Source organism: Zonotrichia leucophrys, chromosome 5 (genome assembly GCF_028769735.1).
Source record: "Zonotrichia leucophrys gambelii isolate GWCS_2022_RI chromosome 5, RI_Zleu_2.0, whole genome shotgun sequence".
Classification (NCBI taxonomy): Eukaryota; Metazoa; Chordata; class Aves; order Passeriformes; family Passerellidae; genus Zonotrichia; species Zonotrichia leucophrys.
In genome coordinates this window covers 7,409,055-7,426,118 of record NC_088175.1, presented here as the reverse complement: position 1 = coordinate 7,426,118, position 17,064 = coordinate 7,409,055, and the positions used below count along the sequence as shown (strand labels likewise).

The 17,064-nt window shown below is 44.9% G+C and overlaps 1 protein-coding gene across 1 annotated transcript; it reads left to right on the top strand.

Annotated features, from left to right (window-relative positions):
* Positions 1-2,896: 2,896 nt before the first annotated feature.
* LOC135448182 (cholesterol 24-hydroxylase) lies at positions 2,897-16,561 on the top strand. Its single transcript, XM_064713881.1, has 15 exons — positions 2,897-3,125; positions 4,939-5,016; positions 5,511-5,592; positions 6,134-6,207; positions 6,867-6,953; positions 7,511-7,649; positions 8,247-8,357; positions 9,111-9,267; positions 9,596-9,658; positions 10,843-10,915; positions 11,337-11,421; positions 13,239-13,349; positions 13,594-13,682; positions 14,574-14,640; positions 15,432-16,561. Exons 1-15 carry the CDS (start codon positions 2,998-3,000, stop codon positions 15,591-15,593), a joined length of 1,506 nt encoding a protein of 501 aa, XP_064569951.1. The 5' UTR covers positions 2,897-2,997; the 3' UTR covers positions 15,594-16,561.
* The last annotated feature ends 503 nt before the right edge of the window (positions 16,562-17,064 follow it).

Sequence of the window (17,064 nt, the reverse complement as noted above, 5' to 3'; positions counted from 1 at the left end):
ACATGGCTCAAGTTCAGAAAGCTCAGTGGTGGCACTGTGGGTGACACTGGCACAGGGTGCAAAGGTGAGCCTGGGGCCCCAGCTTCACGTGCTGCCATCGTGCTGCCGTCGTGTTTGTCTTGCCTTTATCTCCCCTGTCAGCCTCTCACCAGTAAAACCTTTGTGTTGGGCTTTATGATGGCCAAGGGGGAACAGCAGCTCCTGAATGCCTGCTCTGCCCCAGGGCCCAAACCCAACAAACACCCAGGGCTGGGCCCAGCTCAGCCTGCACCTTTCACGAGTTAGCATTGATGCAGCTATGGGGGGGACAGTCCCCAGCACAAATCCATCCTGTGTAGGAGAGCTCAGCCTGTCACTGTTTGGGTGTGGTCAACATAGAAATTCAGAAGCACAGAGGAGAAAAACAGTCCCAAGTGTCAATATCCAAGTCTGATTGTGTATTGGAAACATGCCAGTAGTCCTCTCTTAAGGTCAGTGTGGTATGTGGGATGCATTGGCCCCCTTAGATACTTTCAGACATAAACACACATTTTTCTATATCAAAAGATGCTTGCACCTCTTTTCATAACCACTAACTGTGCTCCAAATTTAAGCTTTAAGAAAACATAGGTTTTTTCCCTCTGCAAACCAACAAAAACATGGAACCCATGTGTGTGTGTTCATACCTTGCTGCCTCCTACATGACTTTCCCAAAGCTCTCATGTCTGGGGCACAGGTGCAGATATAGAGCTGCCTCGAGCAATGTTTCAACATTGTCAGAAAAGCAGCTATGATGGAGATGGCAATCATTCCTCTGCAAGAATGTGGTAAATAGGGATGCTATTTTTAAACAAAAAAAAAAGAAAAAGAAAAAAAAGGCTGTGGCGTTCAGTCAGTTGTACAAGTATCACCTCAAGTAGTTTGTTCCTCAGGGGCATTAGCTGTTGGCAATCACTAAACCCTTAGACTGTTCCTGTTAGTAATAACATCTTGCCATTCACTTGTCCACTCCATGCTGAACATTTTTATTGTCTGAGAATGATCATGACCTCAGCATATAAGGGCTGGGGGACAACTGACTCAGGGTGAAAATCACTGCAAAGGGCTGTATTTGGCAATGCTGGGTAAGTAACACCTAACCCACTGCAGGTTTTGTTTTGACTCCTATATCCAGCTATATCAATCTGTGGCTATAGGTCTGGTTTTAGATCAGCTAATTTATCATTATTATCATGTTATTAGAGTTTTCCTGTCCACATTTGCCATGGTAAATTCTGAGTGACCAGGATGTCCAGCCCTCTGGCTATTTGTGTGCTCCTGAAGGCATTTCCCAGCACAAGAGCTGCCTATGCTCTGCCTTCTCCTTGCTGTTCTCACTTCCAACTTAAACACTGCTGCACCTTCAGAGAGAGAACAGAATGTTTTCAAACCTAGATAACCATGCAACGCCAAGCAAAAGAGAGCAGGAGTTCGGACCAACTCTCTGTCTCACCAGCTTTTCAAATTCGCATTGGGACTTCACCTAAGAGTTCCCAGTTCTCTCCGCTTGTGGTCGGCTCCCAGATCTCTCTCGCTCCTCGCCTTTTCCCGGGAATGTGCAGGTTGGCAGAATGTCCACGCGGTGGCAGTTCAGTCCCCAGCAGCACGGGACACGCGGGGAAGCTCAGCTCAGGCCAGCCCAGCCCTGGGCAGCGTGTGGCTGCCGGGCAGATCACAAACACAGGAGTGTCTCGGGATCGTGTCCTTCACTCGAGGGTATAGAAGCACGTTAGAATGCAAACAAAGAGTTGTATTAAAGTTTGTTGGAACACAAACAAAAGCTTTTATTGAAGGTCATCTTTAAAGCACGAAAAATAAGATAATTTCTTATTCTTTCCAGGCTGAATACTTAGGGGAGTTATCAGGATAATTATATTTGCCTGAGATTGTGAGAGCATACCTGATTTACTCAGGGATTATAACTGTATCACATAGCCTCTCTTTCCCATAAAAATGTATAAAATACAAAATATTTTATCACCTCCCAGTTAGCTGCTCACAAACAAGGTACAAGCAGGACTTTTTCACAGGAATTATTCTGAGACTGATTCCAAATGAAACAACAACTTACACATAGTTATGATCTATTCTTGAAGTATGCCGAAAAAACATTGATGGCACTCCGAAAATCTACGTTTCATCAGGAAGTTCACTGAATGTCTTTAAAACCATGGTTTCCTCAGCTAGCTTTAGTGTTTAAACTTTCTCTGGGTGATGCTATTCTTGCTATCAGCTATATCTTTCCTACATGGATACTCATACTGTGTTATCTTTATATGCACTGCCTGACCAGTGGGAAGGAATGGTAGCTTTTTTTCTGAAAACAGGCAGTTTTAAAACCATAGCCTTAACAGGGAAAAAAACCTGGTCTTGAACACTTCCAGGGATGTGGCATCCACAACTACTCTGGACAACCCGTTCCAGTGCCTCACTACCCTCATAGTAAAGAGTTTATTCCTAATATCTATTCTAGATCTACCTTCTTTAAGTTCAAGGACATTCCCCCTTGTCATGCTCTTGTGACAAGCTCTTTTGTAGCCCCTGCAATAAGGTCTCTCCAGAACCTTCTTATTCTATGGGCTGAACAGCTCTGACTGTCTCAGCCTGTCTTCATAGGAAAAGTGCTCTGTGAGCATCTTCGTGTCTTCCTATGGACCACATCCACATCTACATCTACACATGCACACACACACAGACAGACACCCACAGACACCCACACAGAGCCACACACAGCCAAACCAACATCAACATACACACACCCACACACACCCACACACAGCCAAACCAACATCAACATACACACACCCACACCCATCATCACACACCGTGCGAGTGTTTTACAGCACCGCGCCCCAGCGCAGGCCGCCGCCGCCGCCGCCGGGCTCTTTAACTGGGGCCGTCCCCGCCCGCCCCGGGGCCTGGCTCGGCCCACCCGCTCTTTGCTCCCCGGGCGGGGGGAGACGCTGTCAGTCTGCGGGGATGGAGGTGCTGTGGGCGGCGGTGGGGCTCCTGCTGGCGCTGGCCCTCCTGGCTTTCGTCCTGTACTGCTGCTACGTGCAGTACATCCACGCCAAGTACGACTACATCCCCGGCGCGCCGCGGGAGAGGTAAGGGCCGGCCGGGCAGGCGCGGCGGCGGCGGGCAGGCTCGGGGGCTCCGCTGCCAGGGCGGAGCCGTGAGGCGGCTTCAGAGCAGGAATCAGCCCTCCGGCCGCTGTCCGTGCGAGGGCCGGGCGAGGGCGAGTGGTCATGCAGGCTGGGCACAGCGCTGGTGGGTGCCCGTTTCCCGGGCATCGCTGCGATCCCGCAGCCTGATCAGCAGCACGGCCTGCCCGGCCGGGGCTGCGCGTCCTGACCTACACGGCCCGAGCGGCTATAGCGGCACTAAGGGGCGCTTCAGAGCCGCCCGCAGGAGCTGCGCCATTGCTCCTGACCCTGCCGAGGGGCCTGACAGCGGCGTCGGCCGCGCAGGAGGGACCGCACCGCCCCCGGCCCTCACTGCGCCTGGAGGCACGCTGACACTAACTCCAGCAGGCGCCTTCCGTGCCCTCCTTCATAAGCCGGGTGTTTAGCTTCTGCCAAAAATAAATAAAGACGTCATAAGTGATAAAGGGTGATGAGAAAGCTGCCAGCAAGGCAGTGGCAGAGCTGTCACAAGGAGTCATAGCTCCTGCAGGAGTGTGTGAGCTCCCCACTTAACCTCACCTGTGGGTGCACATGCCCTCCGTAACAGGCCACAGGAAGAGACACCAGCACTCATACACAGCCTTACAGGGACACCGGCACTCTCCTGCTCACCTCCAGGCTTCAGCCTCTTGTGTAATCAGGGTCAGACACCAAGAGTAAAGAGAGGATGATCTTGTCATACCTGAACCTGCTCGTCCTTGGGTTCATTTGCGAAGTAACACCATGATGTGATGGCACACCAGAGGAGCCATCAGTGGGACCTTGTTTGGACCCTGTTTCCTGTGCTGCAGCTAGAGCAGTTTCCAGAGCTAATGAAGGAGTTGTATTGTGTTTCAGGCTTTCACATCTTTTTGGGATACAATTACAAAGGAAGAGTCAAACACAAGTGGAGGATTAAAAGTTTCTGTAGATGTTGAGAAACTTTGTAGAGTTCTTGTTATTTTAAGTGCCTCCCAGTTCCAACAGTAATAAAATAAGAGCCTGTTTTTCCCCATAGCTTATTTATACTGAAAAGGATGATAACATGGCTCTCTGTCTCTCAAATGGAAAACAGATCTTGAGTGCAGCTTGCTTCATTTAGAGAGGAGCTTGGCCAAATCTTCCCTCAGATTTATGCAAAGCCAGTGGGAATTCACCATTCACAGTTGAAAGAAGGAGTTGATCTCTAACTTTTTAATGCAGCTATATTTGAAGAGTTAACAGTTTTTATTAATTTCTTAAATTTCAATATTAACCAGTAATTATCCTCCTCAGTATTTGAAATTATGCAGTTTGGGACAGAAGGAGATGATTCCTAATTTCTCTTAACAGAAATCCATTGACAGAAAAGAAGTTACACTTACCAGGGATAAGCATGTATTAAGGAGCATTTAATGCAAATATCTCTTTCATGTACAGCAATGTAACAGCTGCAGTCAAGATTCACTCAGGCGAAGAGCAAAGCAGTTCATGGGGGATCCCATCCAGACCCAAACATCTCCTACAATACAGCATAAGAAAAAGATCTCATCCTTCATCTCTGTGCTGCTCTCCCTGGCTGCATGTGAGCCCCAGCCTGTCTGTGGTGCCTAGTTCACCAGCTTGGTGAGGGCTGGGCATTGGCACAGCTCAGAGTTAGTTTCATCTTCCCTTTCAAGAAACACATGAGCAACACTCACTGAGCAACCAGGCTTGCAATCCATACAAAACCCTATGCTGGCATCCTCATGACACTCTTAACCTTCATATTCTGCAGCTTTTTATTTGGACACCTGCCAATCATATGGAGAATGGTGAGGAAACAGGAGTTCACACCAGATGTCTTGCTGCAGTGGTAAGTTGAGGCCCATCAATAACATTGAATGGGGTAGTCCTGTAGCACATATGGAGAAATCAAGGCACAAAGACCCTTACAGAATTACATCAATGAGAAGGTTGGGAAAGGAGCCAGAGAGAGAGCATTGACCTTTCAGATCTGATTAGATATTAGAAAAAACTTTTTTACTGGAAGAATGGTTGTCCATTGGAATAAGGATAGTGATGGAGTGACTTCATGAAAATGTTCAAGAGGCACCTGGATGTGGCACTTGAGGATATGGTTTAGGGGTGATTGTGGTGGTGATAGGTTGATGGTTGGATCAGATGATCTTGAAGGACTCTTCCAACTTTGATTATTCTGTCCTGTGATTCTTAATGGCTTTGTTGGCAGGGGACTGCAGTAGTTCCCACTGCAATGTGCTCTGGTCCTTCAAGGTTATTAGGTCTCAGCTGTTACATGTTGGTAGTTTGTACCATAATTCTCTTTTTTTAAATGTTTTCATCTTACAGGGCAGAGAAATACGGACCTGTTGTACGAATTAATGCCTTTCACAGAATCTCAGTATTGGTTGTGTGTCCTGAAGGAGTGAAGGTACTGAAATAAAGCCAAATCAATGGTGGGGATAGGCCCATCCCTCCTCAACAGGAGAGCTGGTGCCTGATGATCAGTGCAGCACAGAGCAGTCAATCTGTGCTTGGCTCTGGCTGGGTTAGGAGAATGAAGTGCTTTGCTCTCCAGGCTGCCCTGATTTTTTTTTTCATTGATCAGTTAATTTATTTTGTAACTTTTATTTAAACAGCACATATAGCAAACATTTTCCGTTTGTGAAAAGCAGGCTGTCTGCAAGAGCTTAGTGTCTCAAATGAATGGGGCACAAGAGACCAAACTTCTTTCTCTAAATATTTGCAATTACAACAGAGTGAAATTTCAGGTCATTGGGCAAAAAAGTGCTAGAGGGATGCAAAGCAAGCTAGCAGCACAGGAACTGGGGAATCAGGGCACACCAAATAATTCAGCTACTCTTCAGACAATAGCTGCAGAAGAGGAGAGTAGATATGTATGAGTGAAATTTTGTATTTTGTCTGGGAAACAGATTGCACACAGTACTCACTGACCTGAGGTTTGATTTTAGGAGTTCTTGATGTCACCACAGCACCCAAAGGATCCGACGGTGTATGGTAGTCTCTTCAGCCTGTTTGGTGAGAGGTAGGCAAAACCCATCTGAAACCACCGTGATCTGGAAATAAGTGCAAGGTTAATAATATCCAAGGAATGTCATTTTGACTCAGACCATTTACCTTAGTGTGGGGATTAATTTCTGATTCCAGACACACGTAAGCAGCATGTACCTGTTAAACTACATGTCAAGTCAAATGTCTTCCCAGTCAGGGAGGAGGATATGTTGGACTTTGTTTTACCTTGATCATGTATCCTTTTTCCCTCTGGGGATGTCCAGTTAGTGTCAGAGCAGTCTGCTCAAGACCATCATCAAAGTTCTCAGATTTTAGAGCACTCCATAAGGCGTGGAAGTTTGCAACTTCTAAATTCAATTCCAAAAAAAGGAAATTTTTCTTTGTTAGTCTGAAGCTTTTAAAAATAAAAGTTACAATATTTATTATTTACATAACAGTTGTAATGAACCAGCATCTTATTGGACTCAGCAGTCCACATCTACCTGGAGAAAAAAATCTGTGGTTCGGTTGTTGTCCACAGTGATGCAATGGTTGCATACTCAAAGGTGCTCCCTACACATGGAAAAATAAAAGAAAGTAGATGTGAAAGACTTACATTTGTGACTACATGGGGTTCAGCAGGCTTCCTTGCACAAACTTGTTCCTTTCCTTGTTTTCCTGTGTGTGTGCTAGGTTTCTAGGGAATAGCTTGGTAACTGTTTGCAACCATGAGCACTGGCACAAGCAGCGGAGGATAATGGATCCAGCCTTCAGCCGAAGGTAAGGCAAATACTGCTGGGACCTTCTAGCTGGTACTTCTACTGGATTGTCATGCTCCTCCCTGTCATTATTTGATATTTGGATGAAAAAGACCCCAACATTCAGTGCCAAAATCATATTTAACATAGAATCCAGCACTCCATTCCCGTGCTAAGTATAATTTGACCAGACTTCCCACAGAGCAGTGACACCCCCATGAACACAGCAAAGGCAGAAAGGTCCCAGGGTTGTGTATCCTGGAGTATGGTTATGGCTCCTGTTGGAAAAGAGAAGGCAGAGGTTGGTCTGGTTTGATGCATTGTGTATAGGGATAAAGTCCATGTGCAAAGGGCACAGGCCACTGCCCTTTGCCATGACACATGTTAATTACATGGCAGGGCAGAGCAGGACTGATGTAAGAAGAATGTAGCTCATTGTATAAGCTTGCTTTTTAATGTATTAAGGCAAATTAATTATAAATTTTAAAGAACTTTACCACTTTGTATGGAAAATAACAAAGGTTATTTTGACTGAGCAAAGATCAGAGCCCCCATTACTCATCTTTGTTGATTGTTCAGCTACCTGATTGGTCTGATGGAAACTTTTAATGAAAAAGCAGAGGAGCTGATGGAGAAGCTGGAGAAAAAGGCAGATGGAAAAACAGAGTTTAGCATGCTGTCGATGATGAGCCGGGTGACTATGGATGTCATTGGAAAGGTACCAGCTGTCCCTTTCTTGTTTCCTCTCAACTGGCAGGAAGGGATGGAAGTGATGCCTACCAGCAGCAGGATGGGATCAGGAGCTGGAGGCAGGCAGAAAGACCTTTACCAGCAGTGCCAGAAGATCTGCAGGACTAATAGTGCCACTGCCATTCAGGCTGAGCCATGGGAAAGGGCAGGTAGGGAAGGGTTTGCATAGTCCAGGTGTGGCCTGCAGGATGGGAGACCCTTTGCAAAAGTCCTTTCAGCCTCATGCCTGCCACCCCTCCATGCAAAAGGGACACACCAGGGCTCTTCCATGGTTGGAGGTTGTATTATTGCCATTGCATGTCAGCAGGAAGGCTGCCTTATGCTGCCTTTTCCCTTTCAATGCAAGCCAGTTTGGGATGAATGGAGAATAGTGGTAAATTATTAATCCACTCAAATAAGGAGGAAACGTAATGTTGATGTTGGCTGCCCCTCACAGACTCCTGCAAGGTAGGATCCAGCCTGATATTTAACTGAGATATTTTTAGGGGAAGAGGCAGTGCTGTGAGGTCATCCTGTTTTTTCACCCCCGCCTCAGCAAGTTGCCTTTTTCTCTCCTGCTTTTCAGGCAGCCTTTGGCCTGGAATTGAATGCCCTGAGTGATGACCAGACACCTTTACCCAACGCTGTGACTAAGATCATGGAGGGACTGAACAAGGCACGCGACCCCTTCATAAGGGTCTGTACTCCTCTCACTTCAGTCCCCTCTCCTCACATTCAGCTGCTCCTCCTTGAGTTCATGGAGCTGTGCAAGGTCCATATATGTCAGGAAAACAGTCATCTGTAGAGCTTTCCCTCCAATGGTCATCAAGATAAAATTCATTACTGTTTTAAAAAACTCAGAAATTAATTTTGTTCCCCCCCTGCATGTGTCTCCTTCTGATATGGTTTTATGCTCTTGTACCCAGTAAAAATTGAGACTTTTGCCATTTGTCCATGAAGGATGGCAGCCTTCACTCAGGGTAGAAGAGCATTCTTGCTGTGAAAAATTATAGTTTCAACCCAAATTCATCTACCAGATTCATCTGCTAGGACATGATGGATGTCATATGAAATATTTAAGTAAGAAATTATTCCAGTGTCTCATGAAAGCTGCAATTCAGGCTTTTAGAGTTCCTGTTTTCCTTTTTGAGACCAGAGATGAGATTCTGCATTGCATGCTGCAGTTTGAGAGGTGGTGAATTTTGCTCACAGTGCCCAAAACATCAGCTCTGACTCTGACAAGACACAACATCGGCATGCACAGATTGAAATATTTCTTATTTCAGCCCAAACCCTTCATCCCCCAGGCATTCAGTTTGTTGCATGGAGAGCAAATGTTTCTGTGACAAGTGTCATTTAGTGCAAAACAAGGTGCTCACATGTAAAATAACACTGACATTATTTTTTACCAGCAAAAGGAATAAAATGACAAAAGAAATTCTGTATTCAGTTCATGCCAGGAAAGCAGAAAATGCTAAAGGAGACCAGGGAGAGTGTGAGGCTGTTGAGACGTGTGGGGAAGCAGTGCATTGACCAGAGGAGAGAAGCCATCCAGAATGGGAAAGAAGCCTCAATGGATATTCTTACACAGATACTGAAAGGAGATGGTAAGAGACACCTTGCTGTCATTGTTTGAGTGAATTTCTCTGTGGTATGTTTTGCTGTGAAATTCAGGGAGGATTGTTTAGGGGATCTAAACTTGGATCTTCCTTTAAAGTTGTTTTCACACTGAAGATAGTGAGAATTGCTTTGAAAATTCCCTGTTTCTTTGTTTTGGATCAAGTACTGGTCACGAGTCACCACTGAAATGCCCACTCAGCATCCTCTCTTGATGCCACCTCAGCCAATATGTGCCCAACAGGGCACAGCTTTCTGGCTGGTCCAGCTGGGGCACAGGGGCATTTTCTGATTTCATTTGTTTTTCTATCTTAACAGCTCTGGAGGAGACTAGAGATGATGAAAACATTCTGGATAACTTCATTACTTTCTTTGTTGCAGGTTGGTAGCTATTTTAATACTTGGGTATGTCATGTGGGAAACTGTGCTCATTCTTGAGCTGACTACAAGATTAAGATTACCATCCTTCTTAATCATAATTAACATCATCATTCCATGTGATGGTGCTGCAACCAGGAGTCTCTTGTTGGCAGACCAAGTATTACACTGGCAAGAGAATTCTTAATTTTAACAGGCAAATGATATATTGTCCTCTTTCAGTGATACCAACACAGCAAATAATGCCAGGTTGCTGCTTTCCAACCACTGGCTTCCCACCCTGTGTTCCAGCCTCTGTCTTTCCACTCCCCACTGGGGTGCAAGGCAGTTCCCTATGGGGTTCTGGCCCTTCCACCCAGAACCCACTAAACCCCACCAAAAATATCTTTTACATGTTCAATGTGTCTTTGCATCACCTCATCCACATGATTAAATGCCATTCTTGCCTAAGTAGAAGGCACTGTCAAGCCAATCAGAAAATGTATGGGCTGAGTAATTATATGAGATAGTTGGGTTTTTTTTGCAGATTTTGCAGATCAAGATGATTTAGGTTCATAAGAGGGTGTGGTCAAAATGCTGTTCTTTAGCAAGAAAGATGTTATTGCAGCAGACATCTTTGCAGGAGTCTATTTTCTGTAATGCTTAAAAATAGTACATATGTCTATCCATGAAAAAAAGGGAAAAGTGTCCACATCAGAGAGTCACAAAGTGGGGAAGGTTGGAAGGGTCTTCTGCTCCAAACTCCCTGCTCAAGCAGGGTCATCCTAACATGTAAAGCAGACCTTTCAAAGAAAGATGATAAGAAGCTCTGTTTTCCCTCAAAATCAGCAAATCCTTCCTTTTTGGCAGAACTGTGTGTCCCATAATATGACAAGGCAAATCTTGGACCTCACTGGCCCTCCTCTTAGAGAGCTCATGACCAGTAGGTGCTGCATGCAACCACTGCAGCTTTGCTTGGGCATGATGGGTCATATCTTTGCCAGCTATGTCCTTTTCTTGTCATTGTTGAAAGCTCTTTATGTAGACTTTACATACCTTTTATTATTTCCTTTATTTTCTAGCATATTTAAAATAAAACATTTGGGGTTTGATGTTTAAAGCTTCCTATTCACAATCACCTTGTAGACCACCTTTGTATCATGTCAGTATTTCATACTAACTTTTAAACTGGTTTTTGTTATCATTAGGTCATGAAACCAGTGCCAATCAGATGACATTTACAGTAATGGCACTGGGTCAGCATCCTGAAATACTGGAAAGGTATGTGTGCTCCAATTTTCAGACCCAGCTAGATGTTAATTGCAAGGTGAACTTAATTGTAAAGGTTATTAAAAAGATAGGATCGTTAAATTCTAGCCTCCCTTCCAAAATAAACAGTTTCCTAGTACCATTATATCCAAAATGGTACAATGGATTATTTCAGTTTCACCTAGGTGATTTTTTCAAAGCCTTTATACATGCAGATCCCAAATGCCCCCTGATTCAGCTGCCTTGTATGCACATTGCCTCATCCTGATATGAGGTACAAGTTCAGGAAGCCTGGATGGGAATTGGTTGGCATTTTGCCTGAGGATGGGTGTTTAAGTCCAACTCAGTGTCTGGAATGTAAAATAATGTGATTTATCAACTTGCCTAGCAAGAAATAGGCTTCTGCATCTCACAGGTTTTAATTGACCTGCAGGGCTCAGGCTGAAGTGGATGAGGTTCTTGGTGCCAAGAGAGACGTTGACTATGAGGATCTTGGCAAGCTCACCTACTTATCCCAGGTACTGTAGAAGTGAGGTAAGGTACCAGGCAGAGCTGTTTGGTAGCACCTCTGACATGTTATGGAGGAGCCCCACACTTTTAAAATGTTAAAAACTATGCTAATATTTTATCCTGATAGTGTTTGTCCCCAGAGAGTCAGCCAGCAGGTAACCTGACACATTTGCAGCAGCCCAGATTTATTGGGAAGATGCTCCTCAAATTTACAGATTCCTTCACTGCTTTCCTTAATTATTACCAGTCTGGAAGCTAGACTAGAATTGCATAATCCCTATCTGTTTGAGGTGAAACAATTGCTGTAATTTTAAGAAAGGTGTGCAAATTTGAGCCCAACCTGTGTGAATCCCACACACTTTCCTTATTCACTGCTCCATTTTTGTTTGATTATTGTTAAAGCATTTCCAGCTGTGGTCTCACCATATGCAATAAAGTGGGATTTGAGGACAGCCAAAAATAATGGCTGGGTTTTCTAATGTCAATTTTCCATTATTCAATCTTGAAACCCTCTTCAGTCACTCGGGAGTAGTGGGGGAAAGAGTTTGGTCCTGAAAGAGTTCTTGTGTATAGAAGTGCTGGTTGGTAATGAACTGCAAAGCCAGAGTTGGCTATTAGCCAGTGTTTGTGTTGCATTTCCTTTCTTCACAACATGGGGGACACCAGTAACCCTCAGGAGAGGCTGAATCACAGTCCTGGCAGCTGTTCTGCATAAATTGCCCTGTGATTTTAGTAGTCCACCATGATCCTTTTTGTTTTAAACTGCCCCACTGAGGTGAGCAACAGTGTTTTACCATGTGGCATATCCCATCCCACAGATTACTGTGAATGGATAGCAGATAGATTTCATAGGTCTATTTCTCATAAGGAAAAGGCAATTCTGTGTGGTTACAGAAATCAGCAGGCTTCCTTAGGCTTCTCCAAATGCCATCACAATTATACCACTCCAATTAGGATGAGGTATCTAAGCCTTTGAGTTTTAAAACAGATCACATGAGAGCTCCTCAAAGAAGACAATTTATTTAACAGCACAATCTTGGATCTGTACAATCAAAATCAGTCACCCTTGGTCAGAGCCAGTCCATCACTGGAGTATCAGAGACTGTGGGGCTCCTCTCCTGTTGTTCAGGCAATCCTGAATCCTTTTGTCCAGGTTTCTTTTCCATTAGTCCACTCGTGCATGCACACTGTTAATTGCATTTTCAGTGTGATGCTCATGTGCACTGTTAATTAGGTTTCACTTTGATGAAATAAGCCATTCTTACAGCTCACTGACACCAAAAGAAGTGGTCTTGTTCCATTTTTTTCTCAACATTCCCTATTCATTTTCCTTTGCCAGTTTGTTTTTTGTCCTTTTGGGGCTCTGACCTGGCTCAGCCCCTCAAGCAGCAGAAGCAAAGGCAGAAGCAGACAAAGGCAGGAGCTGAGGGTGAGAAGGAGGTGGGAACCATCACCCACCCTCATGGCAGCCAGTGCCCAGGACAGCTCATCAGGGGCAGGAGACTTCACTCTTAGATATTCCCTCTCAGTTTGCTTCCTAATACTTTTTTGCTTACTTGTTCATCTGACTTGAGGTGTTAGATCTGTTCCAGGATCTCTTCTGGGTTTTGTGTCTTTTTCTCTCTATTTTACCAGCTGTAAGAAAGAACCTGGCCTGAAGGAGCTGACTTAGCCATATATTTTGCCCACAGGAGTCCAAGGCAGATAGACCAAAGTCAAAATCTCCCATTTAGCAGAAGTGAAAGGCCACAGGGAGGTAATTAATTTTACTTCTGCTTCCTGCAGTGTATAACGAACTGAGCTCTTGTGCTTTTTGCTGCCCCAGGTTCTGAAGGAGTCGCTGCGGCTGTACCCGCCCGTGTCAGGAACGCTCCGCAGGCTGGAGAAGGAGCACGTCATCAATGGCATCAAAATTCCTGCCAACACCACGGTCTTTGTGAGTCCCATCCACCTGCAGCAGCTTGGAGCTGCCCCGCTTAATGTGGATGAGAAGGCCAAAATCTTCCCTTGGGCATATTTATACTTGCTTCTCTAAAATTGTGACCAAAACTGGGGTATGGATTAAGACTCTCAGTTGGGACTGGAGAGTGAGAGGCATTTATGGTTTTATACCTCTGACAGCAAAGAGGCATTTTCAGTGTGTTGCTTCTGACTAACAAAAATAACCTCTTTCTTGGCAGCTCAACACTTATGTGATGGGAAGGATGGAAAAGTTTTTCAAGGATCCACTTACTTTTGATCCGGAGCGATTCAGCAAAGATGCACCTAAGTGAGCTTCTTTTTATTCCCATGTTATTAAATATGTATTAACAAACCATTACAGGAAGAGATTTTAAGGGAAAGAAAAGTAGAATAAAACTATTTGTCCATTCCAGTATGAGTAAAACTAAATCATCCAAATGGAAATAGAGAGCAATAAGCTTTTGTTCAAGAATTCTTTAGACCATATTTTACCTTTAAAAAAATAGACCAATGTTATTGTTATTAAATGTTTATGTTGAGGTCAAAGCTTTGGGCCCAAACCAGGTTGAACATTTGCCTTAGTACATTGCAAGCATTTAATGCATGACAGCCCTGGTCCCAGGGTGCTTGAAATGTCTCCATATTAGACAGGGGAGAAGGGCCTGAGGGAGAGAAGATGCTGTTCAGCCACATGGGCAGGCAGCCTAAGTCAAGTCAGTGGTCAGGAGTGCAGTAGAAGGAACCAGTGAGTGACTAAACAGATGCAGAGATCAGCACCAGCTACTTCATGAGTCAGGAGTTTCCCTTCAGCCTAGAGTTAGTCTGGTCTCCTAAACCAAACATCCCCTCACTCACATGGTTCAGAGCTGCCCAAAGGAGCAATAACTGGGCAGATTGTGATGTCCTCATGACAGGCAGAAGAGCATTTAGAGTGTGTTTGACATTCAGCTTTGAAATAAGGCTTGCATCAAAACAGCTCTGGCAGCTGAGACATGCAGTAAAGAGAGATGACAAGGAAAGGTGCTGCTGAGCTGTATTGCTGCACTGAAGCAAAAAAGAGTTAATTTGGAGACTGCTTTAACAAGTCCAATAGGTGAGGGGATATTTAGACCATTTCCTTGCTGCTGTGATGAAATATTTGCTTGTTTCTTTACAATCAAGTTGTCAGAGTGACAATTTTGACCATTTTTCTTTGCAGGCCATATTACTGCTACTTCCCATTCTCTCTGGGACCCCGATCCTGCATCGGGCAGGTGTTTGCACAGGTGAGTAGGGGCCTGGAACACTTGGTTAGCAAGCACTGGGCCAGCTCAGGATGTGCTGATCATGGGTGTTGGTGGGCACCAGAGGCCACACCGATGTGCACTGCCCCTCTTCTCCTCAGACAGAAGATCTCCCCCCATGCCCATGACAGGCATGTCTCTCAAATGTTGCCACAGGAGCAGACAGGTATCTGAAGGGAGGAGCAGCAGGCTGTTTTCCCTCCAAACTGTACTGGGCCAGCCTGCTTGAATCCAAACCCCTTAATGGGAATCACAGTCAACATTCCTTTGCCAGCCAAGGTCAAGCACACAGGGGATGTGCAGAGGGTCTTGGGGCTCATCTCATGGCTGCCACTGCCAGAATCAAGGCAGGTAAAACATCAGCTGGAGGAGGACACAAGCCAGAACTGGCACAGAGAAGGTGAGGAAGGGGCTACATGGACAGAAGGAACAATTTAATGTGTGTGAGTGTGGCAGAGAGCGTTTCAGGACAGCCAAAGGCCAGTGCTTTGGGTCTGGGCTGTGAGCTCATCTAAGCACCAGTGCTCAGAGTGCTTTAGTTTTACAGTCTGACTTCCAAGAATGGATTTAATACAGAAACAGAAAGACTGATCTTAGTGCCTGTCAGTTGTCTTCAAATCCAGGAAGTCCCAGGTTTCCTGCCCAAACTCAACCTGCTGCATTAACAGAATAGCATTTAACTTTCAAATCTCTGTATTGACAAAGCAGTATAAGATAGTAGACTGACTTTAAGCTGTATTTGCTGTCACTGACTTCTATTTTCTTCTTAACAGATGGAAGTAAAAGTGGTGATGGCAAAGCTGCTGCAGAGGTTTGAAATACAGCTGGTGCCAGGGCAGAATTTCCGACTCATCGAGGCAGGAACCTTAAAGCCACTAGATGGAGTAATATGTAAATTAAAGCCAAGGAGCTCTGCAAGACGCTGCCAGGCATGACTGCTCAGGGAGGGGAGCGTGGCATGCTGCTGGTAGTGGTTCTTCTGATTTTGAAAATCTTGGCACTAATCAAAGGTTAGAGTTTGTAGACCTAGTCTTAGAGGTCCGTAGAGGACCATTAGACTGAAATTATTTTTAAACTTCCTTATAATTTACTGAAGAAAACCTAGCTCATGGTTTCCACTAAGCATATATACAACACAACATGGTCTAAGTAAGCCCTTGTTTGGGGAGTTTCTTACTCACACAATGAAATCAGAAAAGAGCAGAGCATAGACATGGGCTGAATTGAGGAAGAGATGTTTGGAGATAGTCTCTTGGTCAAAGCAATTTTTCTATCCCTGCTCCAAATGTGAATAACAATTGATAGGAATAATCTGAAAAAAACCTCAAAAAATGAGAGTCTGAGGCCACTACTTTTTCCTCATGCTACTGCCTGATTTTTTTTCAGTCTCTTCTGCTTTTCTTTTGATATTATGCAAAGCATAAATTCCCAGTCCACACTGTAGAAAGGGATTATCCTCCTTCCTCCTGCCCTTCCACACAGCCTGTGCTCATTCTTCTGAGACATTCTTCTTTGTGGGGAAAGTCTTGCTGTGTTTATTTTAACCTGGATTTTCCCCATATTGTTTGCTACAAAGCTACAGTAACACTTAGACCACATGGTCTAGCAGGTAGAGGAGGGCTGCGAATAAGTGCCTGAACTAAATGCTGCTTAAAATGGTGTTGCCACTGAAGAAATGTGTCTGCAATTTGAGCCAGAGACAGGAAGGTCCTGCACCCCCTTCTGCTGCAGATGAGCCTGAAGATGTGTCTGTGAACACTGCATGAAGGCTTGCAGCCAGGCCCTGCTAGGGAGAAAAAAGTATCATTTGAAAATGCTGCCTTCCAGAAATGTGCATACCTAATAGGAGTTTGAGTCTCCTCTATCATGAAATACAGATAATTAAAGGCATTTGATGCTTCCACTTTTGTTTCTTATCTTTCTGAATTAAAAGAGCAAGAACACAGTCTGCACACTGTCAGGTTCCTGTGGTGGTTTCCATACCAGGAGGGCAACATCCCAGAGCTTTTCCTGACCTTGCTGCTGTTGTGCACCATCTCATTCAGTGCAGCAGTGGGATACAGGCCCAGAAGGTTGATGCTACAATCAACACCTCCCAGTGTAGTAACATGACTTTCACCTGGGGTACCAGTACCTGTACTGCAAGGGAAAGCTTAATCCACCTATCAATAGACCAGCTCTTCAAGATCTTGTGCTGGAAATCTGATTGTATCCTCCCAGACATTAATGAAAGCCCATTGGGAAGGCTGAGGACTCTTCAGCTGGACATATGTTCCCAGGAGCTGATACAGGATGTCCCATGCCAGGCAGGCTGGATGTGCTGGTGGCATAACAAATGTCTGAATCCTGGGAATATGTCAAAGGCAGGGCAGTATCTTGGGGCTGTGGGGAGTGGGGGGAAGCTGT

Coding starts and splice junctions, on each gene's coding strand:
- LOC135448182 (XM_064713881.1), top strand. CDS start 2,998: ATGGAGGTGCTGTGGGCGGCGGTGGGGCTCCTGCTGGCGCTGGCCCTC. Junction 7,650..8,246: donor CTATGGATGTCATTGGAAAG/GTACCAGCTGTC, acceptor CCTGCTTTTCAG/GCAGCCTTTGGCCTGGAATT. Junction 13,350..13,593: donor CTGCCAACACCACGGTCTTT/GTGAGTCCCATC, acceptor CTTTCTTGGCAG/CTCAACACTTATGTGATGGG.